General features: G+C 40.2%; 1 protein-coding gene across 4 annotated transcripts in view; it reads left to right on the plus strand.

Moving 5' to 3' along the window:
• DOK7 (docking protein 7) overlaps positions 1-24,674 on the plus strand; it is a 136,519-nt gene that overhangs the window by 44,434 nt on the left and 67,411 nt on the right. For 3 of the 4 annotated variants that reach the window (XM_072620087.1, XM_072620088.1, XM_072620090.1), the window contains exons 5-6: positions 7,848-7,967; positions 20,443-20,550. In XM_072620087.1, coding sequence (XP_072476188.1) covers positions 7,848-7,967; positions 20,443-20,550 — 228 coding nt within the window. The remainder of the gene's footprint in view (positions 1-7,847; positions 7,968-20,442; positions 20,551-24,674) is intronic. The other variant, XM_072620089.1, reaches the window with a different exon arrangement.

Genomic DNA, 24,674 nt, shown 5'->3' on the forward strand with positions numbered 1-24,674 from the left:
GATGTCAGCCTTCCTCCAGTCCTGAAGTGCCACGCTAATTCCCATTAGAACAAGGACCTCATTGAGGTAGAGCTTTTCCTAAGCTTACAGACCCCTGGGGCTCCTCAGAGCTTTGCCAGTGGTGGGTATTGCTGGGGAGGGTCAGGAGATTTAGGTTTTGATCCTGGCTTGGACATTTATTTGCTAAGTGACCTTGGGCAAATCACTTCCCTTTCCTGAGCCTCAGTTGGGCTAGATGCTATCTAAAGTGCCTTACTTCATTAACTTGTGATTTCATTGGTATGGTCACTCTATCCCCTGACACTGATTACAGCCCCTCTGCATCATGCACAATTTCATTAGTTGCTGTGTCCAAAAAAGTAATGATCTCCTGCTGTCCAGCTTTCTGGTGAGAGAGCATTTCCGCATTTAGCGAGGCTGACCCTCAGATGACAGACATGCAGGCCATTGCCAGGTCTGTTTTCACAGGCTTTCCAGTGCAGTAGAAGCTGCCAGTGGTTGTATTCTATGACATAGCCCAGGGTCAGAACCCAGGGTCACCTCTCTGCCAAGGTGAGGTTTTGGAGGACAATTAAACGATGACATTTCTTATACCAATGAACTAACAATTTTGGAAGACTTGGGGGCTGAGGTGTGAGGTATGGTCCCTGCTTCAAGTATTCCAAAGGCTATCAGTGGAGCAGGGATTAGACTTGGTGGGCAGAAGGAGAAAGTGTCTAAAGAAAAGGCAGAAAGGCAGATGTTGCCATCATACCAGGAAGGGAAAACTTCTTGACAAGCAGAGCTGAGAGAAAGTCGACTGGGTCACCTCAGGAGGTGGAGAGTCCCCCGACCCCCACCCTGAGGTCCTCAGGGAGCAGCTAAATGATTGCTTTTTGGGGATGTTGGGGACTCATTGGACTAGATGCCTTCTAAGGTCCTTTCCAGCCTAAGATTCTATGATTCTGGCCTCTGTTCACTCTTAAAGCCTTGCTGCTGCTTCTTACTGGCTACACACATCTCTCACCACCCTCCCATCCCCCCACCCCCATTCCCACGAGAATAATGTACAGGGTTGATTGGACATTAAAAAATAGCTACTTGTGGGAGTCTGATAGGGATCCAGTCCATACTCACAAAGTATCTGGATCACCTCCATCATGGCAGGTCCACAAAGGTCACAGCATGACTGGGAGACAGATGTTTCAACTGGGCTCAGACCTGACTTCCCCACCCTTACCATGGAGCCAACACCCACAATGTCCTCTCTCCTTTTTCAGTTTTCCTTTCTTTGGGCAAGATGGGCAGCTAGTGTAACTCTATCAGAGAATTCCTGGGCAGTGACACTGCCACGTTGGAAGAGAAACCAGGCCATTTGTACTTGTGGCCTTCCTAATGTCAGCAGAACGTGAGCCAGCCAGCTCTGTGCTCCCCATTCATTGCCCAGGCTTTGGGAGTAAGGTTGGTGTTATTTCATTAACTGCTGCAGAGTAGGGAGTGTGTGTGTGTGTGTGTGTGTGTGTGTGTGTGTGTGTATGTATGTATGTATGGGAGAAGGAGGGGAAGATGGTATGTCTAGGCAGTACATGTCCTGTATTTGATTTCTCAAGCTCATGTGGTTGGTAATCATTCCATTTTTATGAGTCACCTTAGGCCCTGGGACATCAAGCTTTTAAAAATATTTCACTACCTTGATGGACACCCTACCTATCCTCAACATATCCAGGCAGAAAGGCTTCAAACCTATGATTTTTGTGTTGGCTATGCAAACAATAGGTCCCATATCCCAGGGGTGAAGCTTTATTTATTTTTTCTTTGGTCAATCTGATGAAAAAAAGTCACAAAACCTTTTAATTCCAGTAACACCTTCAATGACCTGGGATGGAGTACCATAGATTTCTTTTCCTCCAAATTTAGAAAGGACCTATAGAGAATTTTCTCCCCACCTCTCTTCCGGACCTTGGCCTTGGTTTATCATCGTTTTATTACATATCCTCGAGGTGAAGCTTTATTGTATAGAAAGCAATCACTTTACAACAACTCTCTGAGGTGTTAGCATGTTAGCATGCTCATGTTAGCAAGCCCATTTTCCACATATTAGCATGCTAATGTTAGCAAGCCCATTTTACACATGAAGAAACTGAGGTTCGAGAACAGAAGTGACATGTTCACACAGGTAGTAAACAAGAGAGCCAGAATTAGAACCCATATCTTCTGACAACCAGTGTTCTTCACTCCACTCTACCTTAGGTCCTACATGGTACATTAAGAAGAATTCTGGTCTTGGAATCAGTCCATCTGTGTGAGTGACAACTCTGTGTGAAGAGCCTCAGTTTCCTCATCTGTCAAAAGGAAGGGAAGCGTTGTTACTTTCACTTCTATACTTGGTTTTCAGGTTTGGGAAGGGGAAGTGCATTGAGAACTTTATAAAGTGCTATAGAAATGTGACTTACTGTTCAATCATTATAGTTGATTCCTGATGTTGAATAAAAATGTTTATTGACCATTTTCTATGTGTAGGCTCCTGAGTTAAGCACTGGAGGGGATGCAAGAAGAGGAGTTTATACTTTGTGTATTCATATTGCTGCATGAACATTGGGGAGTCCCTTGTGAACAGCCCTTAGGACCTCTACATTTCCCATGATGGGGCCTCCACAGGGTTGAGAGCAGTTGACCTCATACATACACCGCATGAACTTGGTTAGCTCTCATAGCTGAACTTGGCTTGGCCTGGAAGGCCAGGTTTATTCTTTTCAGATGATAGTCTTAAGGTCTTGTTTCCTGGGCTATGCATGTCTTGATGATGTAAAAAAAAAGGTGCCAGGGACAGTGTTGGTAGTGTGAGAAAGATAACCCAGACATCTTTAGAATCAAGTCAGTGAATCATAGAATTAAGGAGATGAAAGGCACTTCGGAAGTCATCAAGCCTCTGATGTCCTTTTCAGATCTAATATTTTGTCACTTATCCAGCATTATATAGCTAGTTAAGTGTCTGAATAAAGATTTGAATTCAGATCTTGGGCTCTATGTCTGTGCTCTAAGCACTGTGACACCTATCTGCCTTTTCTTCCAACCCAGATATACTCCAACTCAGTATACCCCAGATTAATTTGCCTTGAGCTCAAGCCAGAAAAGATGGCAGCGTTGTTGGTGTAGGATGCTTGTAAGGACGTTAGAAAACCTGGCTTAGCTACTCATTTCTTTACATCTTTGCACCTCATTTTCTCCATGTGTAAAGTGAGCTTGATAACACTTTCCTCACGGCAAGTGGGCATGTTCTATTCCACAGGAGGGATTTCTTTTCAGAGTGGCTCAACATTGGGGAACATCAGAGAAATTCACCCATGGTGATGAGCTCAATGCCTTGCCCATAGTAGGCATTCAGCAACAATTCAACAATAGGCATTGGACAGCATTTTGATCCTCCTAACAGCCCTGAGAGTAGAGGTACTATGAATTGTACCAGCCTTTCCATTTTACAGATGAGGAAACTGAGGTTCAGAGAATGACTTGCCCCACATCACATAGGTAAGAAGTGTTAGGGACATGGGTCGAATTGAAATATTTGATTGTAAGCTCCTTGAGAAGGGGGGATTAAGTCATTTTTATCTTTTTATTCCTAGTGGAAACATTGAATTAATTTGCTGAATTGAATTGAAAAAGATGTCATTATCTTCCCTAAGGTATTTGCATATTTGATAGGGAGGCTGAGCTAACTTCCATGAAATAATTAGCCAGTGACACCAAAGAGTGGATAATCAAGTGTAAGATTGTGTGGTAGGGCTGATAGATTTTAGATGAATCCAGTTATTTGGGAACATCTGCCAGTGAGGAGATGAATAGCCACAGAGTGGGAGAGATTAGGAGTACTAGAAAATAAAGTCTATATTTATTGAATGAGTACTGTCTGCAAAGAAGAAAATATCCCCTTTTTCACTTATACACTCTGGCTTCACTTCTCCATTATAGAATCATCCTCAGAAGATCAGTGCCTCACTTCCCAAAATTGTCTGGCCGCTTAAATTTATAAACAACTTCCCTCATCTAAAGATGAGGTGTTGGGGTAAGTGGTAGGACTGTCCAGGGACATGGAATTTCAGCGTGGAAGTAATTTTAGAAACCCGAGTTTTTCTCTATTTTGTTGTCACAAATGGTTTATTTTCTTCGCTGAAGTCCTCTCTCAGAGTCTCGTCATGCTATAGTGGTGACCTCAGGTTGTCAAAGGCTATATATACTAGCAGAACACAAGCCTTGATAGGTTTAACCAAGTTGCAAAGATTTCAAGGACAGATCCCTTGATGGCCTATGATGTTAATCTGCAGATCACTCTAAGAGCAGAGAAACTCATCACTGGAAGGTTAATTCAACAGGAATGAAGTTTTGGGGCCATAGCAGTTCCTGAACTCATCCACTAAAGTGGTACAGAGGGGTTGAGATATTTGTTGGGTGAAAATTGTGGATTCTTGAAATGAAAACAAAGTATGTGTTGCTCATACTTTCTTGTGATATTTAATAAGAAATAAACATGACCTCACTGATACTGTATCAAAAATATTTCTGTTTCTCTTTTATCCCAAGTGAAGGATGGTAGAGAAGAACGTGAGTGTTCAGTTTTGATGTCATCTGCCCAGTAAAGAAATAGGTGCCCTGAGAAAGCTGAAAACCCACTGGCATTGGTTGGGTGGGTCTCTCTCATCTGTCATATCAACCCAATAGGTTATAGAGACTCATCAATTTCTCCTCAGTACCACTTCTTACCCCCATCCCTTCTCCTCTGTTCTGACTGCCACCATTCTACCATTGGCATTCTTACCTACCTAGACAGTTGAAGTAGCTTCTTAACATGTCTTTCTGCCTCTATTTTTTATGTCTTCCTCCCTCCAATCCAACCTTTCCACCACTGTCAGAATAATGTTCCATGTCCATAAACCTTATTCTTTACTCTTGTGCTCAGAAATCTTGGTGGTTTCCTATTGCCTCTAGAGAAGGGATCCTTAACCTGGAGCCTATGAACTTATTAAAAACATTTTTTGGGGGGAATAACTATTTCAACATAATTGGTTCCCTTTGTAATTTTGTCTGTTTTATTTTATATATTTAAAATCATCACCAGACTGCCAAAGGGACCCTTGACATCCAAACAGTTTAAGAACTCCTGCTCTAAAATTCAGACTGCTTTCACTGGCTTTCAAAGCTTTCCACAATCTAGTACCATCCAACCTATTCAATCCTATCTTGTGATTATCTACTCCTTGTGCTTGACATTAAAAACACCTCCCTGTCCTCCTCTTGAAGTCCTACAATCCTTTATCATGGTGAAGAGGTGACTCAAGGTTCTTGTTAACTATGTTCTTGATAGCTTTCCCCCAAGCTGGAAAGGTTTTGAATAGAGAACCAATTATAGATCATGTTGTCTAAGGACCAACCTTCATAGTAGAGGGGCTGTAATCTGTCAGTAGATGGAGTACCGATATTGTCAGAATTCCAGGCTCTTGAGGTGTTGGGATGTACTTCAGCCAAAATGGAGTTTTCTTAGTTCCCAAGAACACACTCTGGGTTTTCTTCATCCATTCATCCATCCTTTTGCAAGAAGCATTTTTCAATCCCTCAATTCTAATGAATTTTCCACCTTTCCTCTCTCGATTATCTCTGGTTTCTCCTTATATATGGACATTATCTCCAGTTTTTCTCTATATATGTACATTATATACAAAGAAGATATGTGTGTATTGTATATATATATATATATACACACACACACACACACACACACACACATATACACACATATCTTGTTTGTATATATCTTATGTATATAACTTGCTTGTACATGGTTATTTTCATGTTGTCTCCTCAGTGAGATTATAAGCTCCTTGAGAGCAGGGTCTGTCTTTTACCTTTCTTTATAACCCAAGAGCTTAACACAATGCTAGTAAACTGACTGCCCCAGTCAGAGATGTCCTGGTCCCGGCTCAAACCACCTGATGAGAACCAGCTGTTAAATTTTCATTGTGAGCATTGACACCTCCGAAATCAGCAAACTCTACTAATCAGGGCTTTATCTGTTGTTTTGTTGATTGCCGAAACAGTCAATCAACAAAGAAAATGATGGGGAAAAAGTTAATAATGCAAATTAAAAGTTTTGTGTAAGCTTTTTCTTTTCATCACTTGTAAAACATTTGCCAGCATAACTCAACTCCAGTCTACCTTCCCTCAGACTTATCTCTCCCCACAACATTCCCCTTCCTCTACCCAATTATTCCCCCTCCTTGCCTTTACTTACCTTGTTTCCCATGATGCCCTCCTCCCCATTTTTGCCTATTGGATTCCCATCTGTCCTTTATAGACTGTTTCATATGCCCCCTCTTTGGCTCTTTTCCTGAGTCCAACGATTCTCATGTAGTGCTTAGCTCCCCTTCTGTAATGCCCTTATAGTATTGGTTTTTTATTATAGCTTTCTGTGTGCTTTCCCCCCTTTGACCTTTGCTCCTATTCTGTACTGGCTTTAGCTGCCCATCCCTCCTCTTCTGCTTTTCAGTCTTTAAAAGCCTAGCTCATGGACCATTCCACGCTGTCATTTTTCTGGCTTCCTATTGCTCTCTGTTCTCTTGTGACACCGATCATGCGCTTGCCTCTGTAATAACTGTTTGTGTCCATGTCTTATCCTCCTCAAAGAGGCCCAGGACCATAGCTTGTCTCAATTCTCTTCCTCATTTCCAGTCCCAGGAGTTTACTCAGTATCATACTAGGTGTCCCATAAATAATGAATGCGTGAACATTGCTGGCTCTCTGTGCCACCATGATGACCTCCATACTTCTTTGTCTTTCACACCATCATTTTGATTCCACCCCTTCTTTGGCTTTCTCAGGGAGTGTCAATTTTTGTTTGGGACCTTGTTTGTTATGAGGGGACCCAGAATAAAACTGATAAGGTAGAATTAGATTGTAAGCTCCTCTTTTTGTTTCCATAGTAGGCACTTAAAAATGTTTATTGATTGATTATTGATTGATTGATAGAATAAAGAGTAAAAAACAAGTGGCCCTCAAGAGACTGTTTCGTAGATTTTAAATTGTAAACCCATAATTGTTGCAATTAGAGTTGGGTCTAACTATGCTCAGATATCCCAGAAGTTAGGAGCTGGAGGGGTCTCAACTCAATCCCCCATTTTACAAATGAGGAACTTGAGACTTAGACTGGTGAAGGAACTTAGCCATAGTCATATACCTTATTTAATTAGAACCCAGGTCTCTGAGAATGAACAGAATGTGTTCCAAAATTCTGGGTAAAAAAATAGGTTTTTTTTTAGCATTTTTATCCCTTGCTGGTCAGTGATGCAGTAACCATTTTCTATCCATGTTGCCATCACCAATGAAAGATTTACCCTGTAATTAGACATGTCATGTAAATGACAAAAGTGTTTTGGTTTTCACTGTTACGGGCAGGTTTTTTTCTTTCCTACCTGAGAACTTCATTTGGATCAGCTGAGATGGGAAACGCTAAGGCTCCCAAAGAAAAGCAGGATCCATAATAGCAGAACATAAAAATCCAGCAACTCTGTTATGGGGCTCATTTTTTAAGCTCTCTAATTTCTTTCAGTTCATTTGCATGACTCTCCCTCCTGAGGTTTATTTGAACTAGAGAAGTGATTAACTAAGTATAGAATCTGCCTTTGCTTCTCCTTCTTGGTGTGTGCTGGGGTTAGATTGGGTCATTTTATTCTTGGCTCGTAAATCACACTGATTTCCTCTGGTGCCGAGCAGTCCACATTCTTCAGGACACCATGTCTGTAGATTTTTTTTTAATCGCTTTGCCCAGTTGTCAAAACAAGAGCCTAGATTGACAATGTCCTCTTTTTCTTCTTTTCCAGGGGCTGGTGTATTTTTCCTTTCTTGTGCAGAAGGAGAGCAGATCAGTTTTCTTTTCGACTGCATCGTCCGGGGCATCTCCCCCACAAAAGGCCCCTTTGGCCTTCGTCCTGTCCTCCCAGGTTAATATAAGAAGTGTAGAGTGACCCCTTGGTATTGGCGCCTGCCTAGGCTAGCATTCGTGGCTCCACTTGAAATGGCAGGTTGCAGAAACCACACCCTGGGATGCAGGGTGGTTTTCATTCTGAAATATCCCTACAGTCCAGATTTATCAGTCCCAGGCACTTAGCTCCTCTCCCTTGCTGTCCTTTGGTTCATTCACACTCCTGTTACAATCAAATCTGGTCTCTGTTTTGTTTGTCCTAAATGGACCACTAAGTAATACCAGCTTATGGCTCTCTAGTACTTTGTGGTCACACAACGTTTTCACTTACGTTGCCTCACTAGATCCTTATGTTGTTATGATTCCCATTTGGCAGAGAGGGAAACTGAGGATTATAGAGAAAGAATGGCTTGCTGAAAGTCACCAAGCTAGTAAGTGGTTGAGCTGGGCCTTAGAATTACTTAATTCTTCTGGGTCTCAGTTTCCTCTGGAAAATGATTTCTAAGGTACCTTCTAGCTATAAATCCTGTTTATATTCCCTGTGCTCCTGTGATATAAATCTGAAGTCAACCTTAGGATTGGAGGATCTGAGCTGGAAGGGGGGCCCTAGAGGCCACTTGGCCACAGCCTTCTTTTGTTATAGATGAGGAAACAGTTTCAGAAAAATGAATTGACTTGCCCAACGTCACAGAGTAAGTAAAGGGAGACTTTGTACTAGTACAGTGTGGCTCCAGGTTCAGTACTCATTTTTCACTGCACTATCTTACTTCCTTAAAAGTGTTCTATTTTGGGCAAACACGATCCTCTTGCATATTCAAAAATAAAAACTGCCCAGACTTTGTTGTGGTTGCAGCAGGAGAAATAGGCATGAGTGTATTTATGGTTTCCAAAGGCTCATGCTGCCTTGCAGTTGAAGGGATGAAGAAATGTCATCTATTAGTACTTCTGAGCAGTCCTTGTAAGGGGAAGAGTAGGCAGGATGAATGATGAGACTTTGGAACATCCAGGGAAAATCTGTGTATTTGGAGCTTTTGAAATAATGCTGTAGGGCGTTGCCTTTTGATGGCTGTGCCAGATCATATGGTTTTCCATTAAGCTGTGGTTAGGAGCTGCTATCCTGAGGGTTTGTATAGGTCTCTGACCAAAATTAACTGAGATGTTCTGGGAGCTGGTAGGATTTAGAGAGATAAAGTCCCTGAACTCTTTTGTAAACCAGACTTGACAGGCAGTTGCCTTTATTATCACCAGTGGATAGAGCACAGGACTGGTTAGAAGAACTATTTTTTTGTATGTGTGACCTCAGACAAATGGTTTTCCTTCTTTGGGCCTTGAAAGTCCTTCCTCTGTAGAATGAGAGGAGATGTCCTCTAAGGTCCTTTGTTAATTAGTATGTTCAACCTAATGTTCTTCAGGTGTTTTGGATTTCTAAGGAAAACTTGGAGATTTGGTCACCTTTGGAAAACTGGGCATGAGTTTCAAGTATTGAAACATGAAGTGCTCTGAGCCATCCTGAGTCCTGCTGAGATTCTTTGAGCCTGTTTCACCAGTGGCCAGAGACAAAATCATAAAATGTTGATGAGAACTATTGAGATGTAATGGAAATTTTTAGGGACCCACACAGATATCTCTGGGTAAGATATTCATGGAATCACAGACTCTCACAACACAAAGGGAACTCAAAAGATCAGCTTGTCCAATCCCACCCCTTTATAGCCTCCCCAACAAATGACTATCTAGCTGCTCAAAGACTTAGAGTAGAGGAATGTAGCTGAAGAAGGATTGTAGGAACTGGGCTTGAGTTCTGGCTGTGCCCCTTCTTATTTTTGTGTCTTTGGGTAAGTCACTTCTTTTGATCTTAGTTTCCTTTTATGTAAAAAGGATGTTAGGTCAAATAACTTAGAGGTCCCTTCCATCTCTAAGTCTGTGACCAGCTAAAACAACCCCTCCTATTTCCGGACCACTCCAGTTAAAAGGAAGTTTTTTCTTACATTGAACTGAGTTTGTCTCTTTGTAACTTCTACTCCTGGCTCTCAGGTCTGTCTTTTTTTGCCTTTGAATGAATCTTCTGTTTTCTGCATGGTAACATTTTAGATATGAAGGCAGCTGTCCTGTCTCTCCCTGAGCTTCTCTTCTCTAGGATAAATATTCTTATTCCTTTAACTGATCCTTGTATGGTGCAGTCTCCTAGCCTGGTTGTCCTCTTTTGCATGTTCATGAAAATAACAATAATAATGATAGCTTTTTATATCATGCTTTAAGGTTTGCAAAGCATTTTACAAATATTATCTTATTTTTTTCTTACAACAGCTTTGGAAGCTAGGTGCTATTAATATTGCCATCTTACAGATGGGCAAGTTGAGGCAGTCAGTGATTTAGTGACTTGCCGAGGGTCTCACAGCTAGTAAGTATCCAAAGCTAGATTTGAACCAGAGCCTTCCTATGACCACCAGAACTTCATACAGTATATCACATCTGTCTGATTTGGGCAGAGAAACTCATTTTCCTTGTTCTGGACATTTGCCTCTAATTAATACAACCTAAGATTTTATTGACTTGTTTGACCAGCATAGGGTGTTGTTAATTCATTGAACTCACTTACAGTCTACTAAAATTCCTCCCCTACCTTTGAAAGTGAATTATTAATATTATATAGATATGAATAATAATAGCTCTGATTCATATAGCGTCTACAATTTTTAAAGCCATTTTCTTACAAAGACCCTCTGTAATCTAAAGTAGTGTAAATCTCATATATTATATATGGTACTTATAATATATGCATATAGTATAAATATTATATGCTGTAAAGTGGTGTACCTGTTACTATCCCCAGATGACAGATTAGGACATTGAGGCTCAGAGTTAACTGGCTTTTCCAAGATCACAGAGTTAATAAGTGGAGAGCTAGCCTAGGACTTTAAATGAGGGCTTCTGATTCCAAATCCTGTTGCCTCTTGCTATCTCAAGATATGGTGCCTGTCCTCATCAAACCTTGTTGTGCAGTAATCATAATGAATTAGTGATAACCTGCAGTTATTTGAAGAATGCTTCATGTACATCATCTCATTTGTTCCTCAGGAGGACCCCGTGAAGGTAGATTTTGTTATTCTCCACATTTTATAGATGAAGAATCTGATGGTTAGAGATGCCAAGTGACTTGGCCATAGGCACACAATTAATAGGTGCCATAGTCAGGGTTTGAACTCAGATCTTTCTTGACTCCAAGTCCAATGCTCTTTCCACTAGACCTCAGTACCCAATAGAAGATACATAGGAACACATAAAACTAGGAAATAATATAGAATGAGATTAATGCATTAGAGGTACAGACAGCATGCTGGGAGAGTGGAGAGGAAGCAGAGTTCATGTTCCTTTGGGACTTAAAGAAGTGTTCATGCAGGAGATGGCATTTGAACTAGAACTTGGTGGAGACTTAAGAAATGGAATTGGTAAATACATATGAGCACATGTGGCCAAAATCTTTTGTTGATCCAGTTTACATCAGTCTTGCCTGTGCCTCATGATGACTACTTGAATTGTTTCCTGGCTCCATCCATCCAATTGGATTGAATCGAAGCAGTTTCCAGAAACAACCCTGTGTGAGCATATTGTGTATGGAAAACTGGTGTTGTCCTTTGTACGCAAAAAGGGATGCCATCCACCCTGTCTCTAGGACATATGCTGTGAATTGTCTTCTCCCTGTCTTGCCCCAAGCTGTAGTGGCTGTGGGTGAGAGCTAAGCTAGCCAACTCATAAGTAGTTTAGTCTTTGACCTTGGCCTCATTGTCTTAGCTTTGTGTTCTAAACAAGGGAGTTTATTGGCCACAGGATGTTGGGACTTTGGAGGTCTCTTTTCTTCTGCCATGTGGGACAACAAGACTCCCTCTTTGATGTACTTTTTGTCATGGCTTCAGACAGAGTACCATACACATATGGACCACACACAAATACCCAGATGAACACAAAAATGCCTCATGAGCTTTCTGCCTGCCTTTCCCAGAGGGTCACTAGCCAAAGTCAACCAAAACAGACCCAGAGGGAGATGGCAGGAGATCTCAGACTACCCAGGCAGGTAAGCCACTGGAGCCAATTGAACCTTATCTGGCCATTCATTTCTGTATTTTGTCACACTTGACAACAGGAACCTCACAAAACAACACTATATTAACTTTGGACAGAGAGGTAAGATAAGATTCTTGCCAACCATCCCTGGTACCCAGCTCTTAATCATAAGAGGTGAGGTTTAAGACACTATAACTTACATTTTTAAAAAAGCATAATGGAAAAGATGGTTGAGAATACATAGCTGGAAAAGAAGGGCAGGGAGTTTTATATTTTCTTGAAAGGCAATATTAAAAATTCTGGACCGGAAATAAGGAAATTAAAAGAAGGAAAAAATGGGAATTTAAAAATAAGGAAAAAATAAAGTGAAAGGGTAGATTAAATGCTCTCTAAGGGCCCTTCTAATGCCGCTATTAAAAATAACCACTTATATTTCTAAAGCTCTTTTAAGTTTACAAAGAACTTTCCTTGCAGGTACCAGTGTCACTGTTCCCATTTTACAGATGAGGATATTCAGACTCAGAGAAGGGTGATTAAGTTGCCACTAGGTTTTGGACTCAGCATTAATACCTAGGTCTCTTGATAGTGGATCCAGACCTTTCTGCTGCCAGTAGGGTTCCATCCTAGGACTCATACATCACAGAATCCTAGAACCAGTGTCTTCCCAGGTCTGGTACTGTCCCTGTCATCCATCTGCTTTGTGATCCTCTGGTTTGATCGCTGCTGTGATGTGATGTGTTTTGTAAAGAAGAGCACTGGCTCCCCCTGCTGCTGGTCTGTGAGTTTGTCACAGCTGTGGCTCAGTTTGATTATCCAATTGCCTGATACATTCAAAGCCTTGTTCATGCACGGTTATCTGGCATGTGAAAGCAAGGGGAAGGTCATTTTTTTTTTAAATAGTAGACAGAGATAAAAAAAAACATGATGTAATGCAAAAAAAAAAAAGCCCATTTACCGTATAGTCAGTAGAGACTTGGGTTATCCTGGCTGTCATGATTCACAGGAAAGTTACATAAAGTCTCTGTGTCAGAAGAGTTCATAATACTTGCATGACCTTTCTCATGGAGTTATTGTCAAGAAAGTACTGTATAAGCCTTTAAGAGAGAGGAAAATGGCAGTGAGTTTGGAGACCACAACAAAAGCAGATATTTTTGTGTGTGAGATAGTTGCGGTTAAGTGACTTGCCAAGGGTCACACAGTACAAGTCACCACCATGCTACTCCCAGAATTTTTTTAAACTGGGTCTTTTAGTGGTTTTATGCCTCTTTGCAGTTTCCAGAACTCTTTGGATAATTTAGATATACGTCGGTATGAGAAGGAGTTTAGTGTCCTTAGAGAGAGAGAGACAGTATTCCCTCTGTTCTTTATTCTTGTCAGACCACATCAGTTTTGAGTTCTATGTCTTAGGAGGGATGTTAGTCACCTAAAGTATATCCAGGGGAGGGCAATCAGCATGGTGAAGGGACTAGATTCCATACAAGGAGCTAATGAAGGAAATAGGGATGTTTTTAGCCAGTTGAAGAGAAGACAATTTAGGAGGTAACATCACTGGCTTCAGATAGCTGCCATCTGACATGTGGGAATAGATTTGTTATGTTTGGCCCAAGGGGGCAGAACTAGGAGCACTGGAATGGGAAGGTTGCAGGGAAGTAGATTTTGACTCAGAGGTAACAGAACTACTCCAAGTACAGTGGGGTCTCGATTAAGTTCTGTATCACTACTAGGAGGTCTTCAGGTGAGGTTTGGATGACTATGTCAGGAATATTTTTTGTGGGTACCCCTTACTAGATGGCTTTTGAGGTCTCGTTCTGTGCTGAGATTCTGTGAATCTGTGATTCTTTGCAACTGCCAGGAGGATGAACTTCACTGTGGAAGAGTGAACCTCATCTCTGGAGGTTTTCGTTTGTAGCTGGATGATCACTCAGGCATTTGTAGAGAGAATATGTGTTAGACTGGCTGATTTCTGGAAATCTGACCAATTCTAATTTTTTTTGGTTCTAGTTGGAGGAATACGGCATGAATGCAAAAAAGTTAAATAGTTAATTTAAAACGAAAAGTTAAATGAGCCTGGGAAAAGTTGAACAGTTAAAATTTTCAGATGTTAAATAGTTAAAAAGTTAAATTCCTTAACTTTTCACATAATTTAAACAACTTTTCTTGACAGCAGCAAAAGAGCTGTTACAGGACAGTATCTGATGATGATTACTTACCACATAACTGCTATAGCCAGAGAGCTCTGTAGGTCTTTGGGGGAGAGAGGTCTGTGAGATTGGGCAGATGTTGCCTGGTGAGGACAAAGGCTATAAAAGTTTAAGTAAGGTCACTGGGCCAAAGGAGTCTTTGTTTTGATTTTACCCAAAGGCATTTCTTCTGATGAAGAAAGGCTTGTTTTGTTAAGGGATTTGGGCAAGGACAGAATTTCTATCCCTCTGCCAGAAGGGTATTTGGGAAATGTGACCCAGATTGTCATATGGCTACTTAATCTTCTTTCTGGATTTCCCAGAGGACAGAATTCCCCACTCTGGAACATATAGTAATCCAAAAGCCAAGCGTAAAGGTTGAGTTGCCATTGAGGCTTCTATACATGGCAAGTGTCAAGACTTACCTGATGGATTGACTGGGACCTCTTCAAGGAATTGTCTCTCACACCTTTGCTAATGAGAGTTCTTGGTAAATTCATACCTCCAGTCTGGTCCTGTGATGTCACACACAGGCTAATGTGCTTATATATAAGATCTGAGTGTATCTTCAAAATGACCATGTTCCACTGGACTTATATTTTAGCATCCTTATTTCCTTCAGAACCTCCACATTTTGTCACTTGACTGCTGTCTTGAGGTCATTGCTTTTAGGTTCTAAATTTGGGACTCCACTGGTGAGTTGAAGGCATCAGAGGAGACAGCTGAGAAAGACAGTAGTGATATGGTTGAAAGAGCATGGGTTGTAGCCCTGGCTCTGACATTTTACTAGTCATATAGCCCTGGGTAAGCTATTTCACTTCCCTTTTCTCACATGTAAAATGGGATTTATTTTTGTATTACCTACTTTTTAGAGTTGTGAGGAAAATGTTTTGTAGTTCTTAAATATCAATACCATATCAATAGAGTGCTGTAATTATTAATGAAAAATGGAGTTTGGGTGATGGGATGCCTAGGCTGCGTAGCTGGCTCAGCTATTAAATTCTGTTCAGAGAGTCAGTGTGGTATGGTGGAACGAAAACTTGATTTAGAGTCAGAGGGCGTGACTGAGTCCTGGTTTTCTTACTATGTTGTCCATATAAGGTAAGGCTTTAAATTCTGTCATCCTGGGATTCTATTACTTAGGCACATACATTTAGCCCCAGTTCAGAGGAGGTACTTGGGATCTCAGAGGGGTTGCTGGTATAGGCAAAATTACTCGTTGGCAGGTTACTTGTTACATAGAAGCTCCCGCTGTGGTTATAATGGACAAATAAAGGTTTGATAATAACCCTAGCTAGCACTTACATGGTGCTTTAAAGTTTGCAGAACTGCAAATATTATTTTATCATATCCTCACAATGCCCTGGAAAGTGCTGTTCTTGAGTCATTTCAGTCATGTCTGACTCTTTGTGACTCCATTTGGAGGTTCTTGGCAAAGATACTGGACTACTTTGCTCTTTCCTTCTCCATCTCATTTTACAGATGAGAAAACTGAGGTAAACAGAGCAAAGGAAGGGAAGAATTTCAGTAAGCAGAAATGAAAAGCAGGCATGTTTTCACCTTGCAATGAGTAAATATGGTGATGAGAGGGAGCAGACAGGGTATAGGCAGGGCCCAGTTCCTAGTCAAGTTTGGCTGAAATCTAGAGTATTCAAAAGCCCTTCTGGTAAAGGACTCCAGGAGGGTTGAAGCTAGATTGTGAAAAGCCTTGACCGCCAAGTCAAAGAGTTTGTATTTTCTTTAGTTCTGATCTAGAATCCTTTCCTTCCTTTCCCTCATCTGTAGGAAATCGGCTTTCACAGTGCATCATGGAATTTGTCTTGCCCTCTTTCAGTCCCCAAGGAGTTTGCCTAGATTGACTACCCAAAAGGAGTCAACAGAAGAAAGACAAGACAGCGAGATATTTTAAAACTTCAAAAGAAAAGGATCTCTAAGTCTTTAGGGGAAATTATGCTTCTGATTTCTAGCCCTCAAAGAGAGAATGCCAAGTAGAATGTGCTTCCTCTCTTGGCTCCCACACTTGTCATTATTAGCTGTGTGACTAGTTCACTTTGTTTCTGTGGGATTCCTTCTCTTTAAAATATGGATAATTATTCTTGCACTAACCACCCCAAAGCTGTTTGTACACTTGAAGTAGGATACAAATGTGAGCTGTGCTTATTAGCATATAGCATTTTACCTTTACAGAATAATTCTTCTACTTTCCCATATGAACCTCACAACAATTTTGAGAAGTGGGTAGGGTATTTGAAGGGGCAGCTAGGTGGCATAGTAGATAGAACGTTGGTCTTGGAGTCAGGAAGACTCATCTTCCTGAGTTCAGATCTGGCCTCAGACACTTACTAGCTGTGTGACCCTGGGCAAGTCACCCTATTTGCCTCAGTTTCCTCATCTGTAAAATGAGCTGGAGGAAGAAATGGCAAGCCATTCCAGTATCTCTTTCAAGAAAACACCTTAAGAGGTCGCAGAATAGGACACAACTGAAAAATAACTGAATGACAAAAAAGGGTATTTGAGAAGTTGGTGATATTCTTAGCCCCCTTTTATAGACAGGGAAACTGTCCCGGAGAGAAATGTGAATTGCGTATGTATAGTCACACAGCTTCTAAGTGGTGGAGCTAGGATTTGGACCCAGTTTTCCTGATTAGAAGCACCTAAACTTTTAAAAGTTTTCTTAAACAACTAATGTGACAAGGAAAATGATTACTTTTCCTGAGAAACGTAATATCGAATATCTTGAGGAAGGAAGTTTTTAGATGCCTGGGATTCTACATTTTAAAACTTTTATCAACATGCTTTCAGATTCTATGCAGAGTTTTAAAATTTCATTTTATGCTCCTGAGGGCCAAACTAGGAACAAGGGGCAGAGGTTACATGTTGTTAGAGCTTGGCTCAGTGAGAGGAGAACTTACTTAAAATGGGACTGGGATTCTTTGAAAGGTAATGAGTTCCTCATTGCTGGCAATGGCTAGAGATCGGCAAGAGGGTAAACTAACTACTGGTTAGAGTTATTGTAGATGCAAATCTTTTAGCCAGAGTTTGAACCAGTTGCCCTTTGAAGGCCTGTGGAGTTCTGGGAATCTCAGGTTGTTTACTCTATGGAGAAACTCAATGGTGCCTTGGTAATGCTGCCTTCTCCTTTTGGAGAATGATGATAAATCATCTATTTCTGAGACAGCAAGGCCAGCCCCCTGCACTGATCCATTCTTCATGTAATTGGGGGAGCTTACAGTTAAAAGGAAGGATAGCCATTGGTACAACAGCTGCTAAAGATGCCAGGCATTTTTAAACTGTTGACAGTAATCTTTTTGAAATACCCTCCAGATTGCCACCAACTCTGGTTGGGGTGTGATGTTAATCTGAAGCTTTGAAGTATTTATAATCCTCAAAGTCTACAATGGTGGACCAACATTCACTTGCTGGCTTGGCAGAGACATTTTTAGGTGTTCTAGAAAGCAGCCCTGAAGGGCTTTAGAGGTGGGGCAGGATCTTAGGGCAGGAAGGAAACTTAGAAATAGAACAGGATCCATTGCTAGTTTTGCTACTATCCAGTTATTTGACCTTGGCAAGGAAATTAACTTCTCGTCTGAAAAAAAATGGAACTGAACATTCCTGCCCTACCTGGCTCAGGGGTGGGGAACCTGCATCCTCGAGGCCACATGTGGCCCTCTAGGTCCTCAAGTGTAGCCCTTTAACTGATTCAGACCTAGCGAGCTGTAGGAGGCCTCAAGGACACAGGTTCCGCACCACTGAGCTACCTCCTAATACCAGGTCTCTTTCCTATGCTGCTTTCAGGTATGCAAAGCCCTTTCCTCACGGTACAAGTATTATTATTCCCGTTTGAGGAGAAATCTAAGTGGTCTGCAGTAATACAGCTAGCAAGTATCCAAAGTAGAATGTGAACCTATCTTATCTTGAAGAGGCAGTGAGAAAGGAGGGCCCTGGGTAAGAGGCAGATGATTTGGGTTCAGATTTTATTTCTGTTAGTGTGTGTGTGTGTGTGTGTGTGTGTGTGTGTGTGTGTGTGTGTGTGTGTGTGTGTGAGAGAGAGAGAGAGAGAGAGAGACAGAGAAAGAGAGAGAGAGAGAGAGAGAGACAGAGGAGAGAGAGAGAGAGAAGGGAGACAGAGAAGTATGAGAGAGAGAGAGAGAGAGAGAGAGACAGAGAGACAGAGAAACAGAAACAGAAACAGATACAGATACAGATTGTGGGCAGATCACTTAATTTCCTTGTACCTCAATTTCCTAACTACAAAATGAAAGGACTGAACTAGATGATCTCTGTGTACCTTACCTTACTGCAGCTAGGTGGTGCTGTGGATTGAGTGCTTAGTCAAGTCAGGAAGGTTCACTTTCCTGAGTTCAAATCTGACCTTAGACACTTACTGGCTGTGTGACCCTGGGAAAGTCATTTATCCCTGTTTGCCATAGTGCCTCATCTATAAAATGAACTAGAGAAGGAAATGACAAACTGCTAGTGTCTCTGACAAGAAACCCAACTGATATTACTGAACAACCAGGTTCCTTACAGTGCTAAAATGTGGTTATTTTTGTAACCAGTTTGCTGGTTACTTCTGGGAAGTTATTCCCTTGGAACCCTTTTCACTATGAAATCAAAAGTTAAAGGGACCAAGGGAATGGTGAAAGATACAACTAGACTCAGCCTTATGACTTTTTTTTTTTTTTAAACCAAACCATTGGCTTCGAGTCACCGTAGCCTTAGGGCGCACCATGTTATAGTGGAAGAAGCTTTTGGTTTAGAATCAGGGGACTTGGGCTTGAGTACCAGCTGTTGTGGGGAAAATAACAAGCAAAGCTGACAGTGACATGTAAATTATTTGTAATTATTGTTATCATTGTTGTTGGGATGTTCACTGTGACCTGGTAACTCAGCTTTTTGTCAGTCTGTGCACTCTGAGAGCTTGAGAAAGCCCTGTCAGTTGTGAACAATTGTATCTCCTGATTTCATGATGTTGTAGAGCAGAGGTGTCCAACTCCCTGACAGGTCAACTCAGGACTAGGTTAAAATGTAACTGGAAAATGTTTAACAAAATAAGTAAAAATGAGATACATTATAGACAATGTTCTTTCGTGATTTTCTGACTCCAAATGCTGCCGTGTTGAATTTGACACCTCTGTTGTTGAGGCCAGGGATGATGGGATTATGTATTAGGGATCCAAGAATTTGGTTGTTATCTAGTATCTCTTACTCTCCAAAGCAGTTTGTTGAACTGTTTTTTCCCCACTCTGAATTCAATCCCCAAAGCAAATCTCATTCTGAACTTATCGTACTTTTAATTATGTGTACAATATGAATGCCCCCATTGGATTATAAGTTCCCTGAGGACCATTTTTCATCTCTGTGTCCCTTGTGCTTAGCTTATCACTCTGGAGTATATATAATAATGAATAAATCTTGGTTGAAATGGAATGAAATTAAAATTTATCTTAAGGGCAGCTAGCTGACACAGTGGGTAAAATATAGGGCCTGGAGTCAGGAAGACTCATCCTCCTGAGTTCAAATCTAGCCTCAGACACTTGCAAACTGTGTGACCCTGCGCAGGTCACCTGACCTTGTCTGCCTTAATTTCTTCATCTGTAAAATGAGATGGAGAAGGAAATGGCAAACCATTCTAGTATCTTTGCCAAGAAAACCTCTTATAGATTCATAAAAAATCAGATATGACTGAAAAATGATTTAACAACAACATTTTTACCTTAATAATCCTTATTCTCTGGAGCTAATGATAACCCTAATTAGTGGAGACCTATGGAAGTCTTCATATTTTTTGACCTGGTTAGTTTCTTTTTAGCTAACATCCAGTTAAAAACTTTTCTGTCTTCTTAGCCATATTCCTTATGTCTATACCAGTAGAATGAAGCAGAGGATGTTATATTTTTCTGGCATCTTTGGAGCTTTCCTCAAACTTAGCTCTGGTCACTGAGATAAAGTAAAAACCCATTTTATGAGGACACAGTGAGGGGTGTGACCCAAATGGTTCAGATTGCCTGTCAACAATGATGAACCTTAGAAACCTGCCACTAAAACAACCCAGATAACACTAAGCTGGGCACTTCATTCTGTTCCAGAGAATGAGCCCTTCACAAGATAAAAATTTTCACATGACTGTGCCAGAGTAGATACAACATTTGGGTGGTGAATAGTGAGGGGATTTTATTTCAGGGAGTGGGGAAGAAGTGTGCTATTCTGTTGTGGTTAATCATGATATTCTACCTCTCCTTTTGTATTTAGATCCAAATATAAACCCATCATCCATGGAAGAGAGAATGGCTCATGAAACTCTACAGCTGGAGAAGAGGCTGAGTCTTCTTTCACATTCGAGTCGTCCGGGAAGTGGAGGTGAGAAGCCACCGAATCTTACTGGCAACTCTGCCCCTCCCCCCAGGGGTGGGCTGGAGTAGGGTGAACGGAGGAGAAGCATCTTCCTTTTCTAGGGGGTAGTTTCTTCACATGAACAGGAGCTAGTGAATGTTTTCTCAGAACTCCCTAAGACAAGGTCCTCATGATAGAGGCTTCATTGGTACCATGTGAATTGTAGGAAAAAACAGCAACAGTGTTTTAGGGTGCTGTTCATGTCCATGTTCCTCTGTCACCTGTTTATACCTATGATTCAAAATGCTAGGAAGCTTTAAAAGTTATGACTACTTACAATTCTGTACCTTAAGGTTTACAATGGGCTTTCCACATCATAGCCCTTAGAGATAAGGAAAATAAGGATTATTATTTCTAGTTTATAAATTAGATTCTGAGAGGTTAAGAGATAAGATTTGTCCAGGGTGTCCCAGAAAGTGAAAATTGGAGTCAGTGATTGAAACCTAGATTAGAGAGTCCTTTAAAAAATATCTAGTTTATTTCCCCCATTGATAAATGGTCAAAGGATATGGCTAGCCAGTTAGCTCTCAAGGGAAGTAATCTAAGCTAGTTATGTTCACATGAAAATATGCTAGAAATCGTGAATAATTAGAGAAATGCAAATTGAGGCAACTCTGAGATTCTACTTCCTGCAAACTTTGTTCTTTCTCTGCTATATCATGCTGCCTGTTTAGAGCACCTTAGCTGCATACTGGATGTCATCAGTGGGTCAGTTCTTACAAGCCAGATTTTTATTACTTGTTCTTTAAAATATTTTTCAATTATGAAGCATTTCCTCCGTCCTCCCCTTCCCTATTTCCTGGGATGGGGGAATGGAAAGAAAAACACTATCTTTGTAACCAATGTGCATAATCAAGTAAACAAATTTCCATGTTGACCAAGACCAAATCTGTGTCTATATCATTCAGCATATTAATCCATCATGTCTCTGTCAGGAGATATATAACATTCTTTATCATTGGTTCTCTGGAGTCATGTTTTTAAGTCTTTCAAAAATTTTCATTTTCACTGTGTTGTTGTAGGATATATTGTTCTTTTGGTTCAGCTCACTCTCTGCTTCAGTCTACACTAGTCTTTCCAGGTTTCTCAGTTATTGTCTCTTTCATAATTTCCTGGAGCACAAAATAGTATTCAGTTGCATTTCCATAGGGCACTCTCCCAGTTTCCAGTTCTTTATCTCCACAGAAAGGGCTGCTCTAAATATTTTTGTACACATAGGACATTTTCTTATTCCTTTCATCTCTTTGAAGTATACTCCTAGTAATGAGTCAAAGCATATACACAGTTTGTAACATTCGAGGCAAAGTTACAATAACAAATTCCTTTCCAGAATATTATAACAATTCACAAGCTCCATAAATAATATATCAACATGCCTATTTTCCCATAGTCCCACCAACCTTTGTTATTTTCCTTTCTTTTGTCAGCTTTGTTAATCTGATGGTATAAGGTAGAATCTTAGTTGCTTCAATTTTGCATTTTTTAAATTATTAGTGATTTGTAGCATTTTTCACATGAATATAAGTAGCTTAGATTATTTCCCTTGAGAGACAACTAGCTAGCCACATCCTTTGACCATTTATCAACTGGGGAAACAAACCAGATTATTTTTTAAGGGACTCTAATTTTCTTTATCTCGGAGGTTCTTAACCTAGGTTCCATTATCTTGTTTCTTAAAATATTTTGATAACTTTATTTCATATAATTGGTTTCCTTTGTAATCTTTTATATTTTATTTTGTGTATTTAAAACATTATTCTGAGAAAAGGTCATTGGGCTTTATTAGACTGACAAAGGTAGCTATGACCTAAAAAAAGTTAAAGAAATTCTGCTTTAGATTCATAATGCAGAAATAGAGCAAAGCCCCTTTTCTTTAATCAATAATCCTTTATCAGATATTTATAGAATAACAGAATCTCAAACTTAAAAGAGATTTCAGAGCCCATGTAGCCCAACTAATACTTGAATAAGCACCTTCTTTACAAATCCCAATAAGTAATCACCCATCTCCCCCCACTTCAATCCTCTAGAGAGTGAGAACGCTACCTCCCAAGGCAACCCATTACATTTTTGGGTGGTGCAAAAGGTGAGGAATTTTTTTCCTTAAATTCAGTCTTCCTCTTTTCATTTTCTACCTATTTCTCCTAGTCCTGTTTTCTGATGCCAAGCAAAATAGGCGAATTTCCTTATCTATATGACATGTTTTTAGCTCTCTGGAGATAATTTTTGTATTCCTTATTAAGTGGTTGAGCATCAACTGAACTTCCTCATCTTTCTTAATGTCTCTGTGGCATTTGATAGTGTTAACCACCTTCTTGTCCTGGCCATTTCTTTTCTGGGCTTCCAAGACACTGTCCTCTTTTAGTTCTTCCACTTCTCTGACTGTTCCTTCTCTCTCCTTGGCTGATTTTGCCTTTTGACCCCCTTTAGCTGTTAGTTTTCTCCCCCTGCAACCATGGATACACATTGTTTCACCCAATAGAGAATAGAGACTGCTTCATTTATGGGCTTATCAATGTCCTTTGTAAAATGGTGTCTAGAACTGAGCGCAGCACTCAAGGTACAGTCCCTAGTCTTGGACATTTCTGCCTCTTTAACTAAAACTGAACATTACATTAGTGTCCTTTGTCTACCTTACCACCTTGTTATCTTTTCTTCAATTTATAATCCTCTGAACTCCTCTCAGGCGAGCTACTACCTTGTCATGTTTTCCCCATTTTGTACTTAGTGAAGTCAATTTTTGAACCCAAGTGTTAAGACTTTTTATTTATCTTTATTCGATTTCATCTTATTAGATCTGACTTAACATTTTAGCCTGTTGAGATCTTTTGGGTTCCTGGCTCTGTCATTGAATGTGTTGGTTATGCCTTTTACATTTGTATTATCTTTGTATTTTATAAGTCCCCATATCTTTATGGAAATCACTTAAAGTAAAACATTAATACAACACAATGCCAGGTATAGATCTATGAGATATTTCATTAGAGATATCAATCTTTTCATATTAAGTCAAATGATCATTGGCTACTTTTAGGGCCTGATCATTCAATGAATTCTAAATCCACCTAACTGTACTATCATTTAGCTCAAATCTTGACTTAATTTTCATAAGATTAGCTTGAGGGACATTGTCACATATTTTACCAAAATGTAGATAAACTACCATAATACTCTTCTGATTTACCAGTCTTGTATCCTGATAAAAAAATGAAATTAATTTGACATAAATTGATCTTAACAAAATCATGCTAGTTCTTTGTGGTCATGTCTTCCATCTCTAAATGTTTATTATCAATCAGCAGTAAATATTATTATATGCAGACTCTATGTCAAATGCTGTGCAATCTCCCTAGGATACAAAAACAGGAAAAAGATAGTCTCTGTCCTCAAGAGGCTAACAATTTAATTTTACATTCTAACTATTCCTTTCATAGTATGTATGTTCCAGGAATTATAGCCAAACTCACTGATCTCCAGTTTGCGGGCTCTACTCTCTTCTCTGTTTTGAAAATTCAGACCACATTCTTTTGTCCTGTGGTATTGCTTCCATTTTTTCTCACAAGTCACTGACAATCACATCTGTCAGGTTGTTTGTTTTTTAAGTGCTCTGAATCTGGTGACTTGAACTCATCAAGAGTGTATAGGTGTTCTCTTATTATCTCCTTATTTACCTCGGGTATTGACTTCTAGTGGCCATTTTTATTCTATCTTTTCTAGTTCAAAGTTCATTCTTTTTGGCAGAGAATAGAAAGCAGAAGAATAATTGAACAGCATCATTTCTGTTCCATTATTAGTTATTACTGTCTTTTTCTCTCTGAACAACTGTCATAAACTTTTATGTTTCCTCTTTTTCCTAGTATAGTAGCACTACCACCACCACCACCAAAACCAAAAATCAAACCTCAACCCTTTTGTTGTCCTTGACTTTTCTTTGTAGTCTCAGCTTATTCTGTGCTTTAGGGCTACTGACACCATCTTTACTGAACTGTGCCATACCTTTGAATTCATCATCTATTTCCTTCCCTTATTTCTATCTATGAACATTCCTTTTTTAAAGTCTTTGTGGGTGAATGAGTTTCTTGCGCATCCAC

The sequence above is a fragment of the Notamacropus eugenii genome, chromosome 6 (genome assembly GCF_028372415.1).
Source record: "Notamacropus eugenii isolate mMacEug1 chromosome 6, mMacEug1.pri_v2, whole genome shotgun sequence".
NCBI lineage: Eukaryota > Metazoa > Chordata > Mammalia > Diprotodontia > Macropodidae > Notamacropus > Notamacropus eugenii.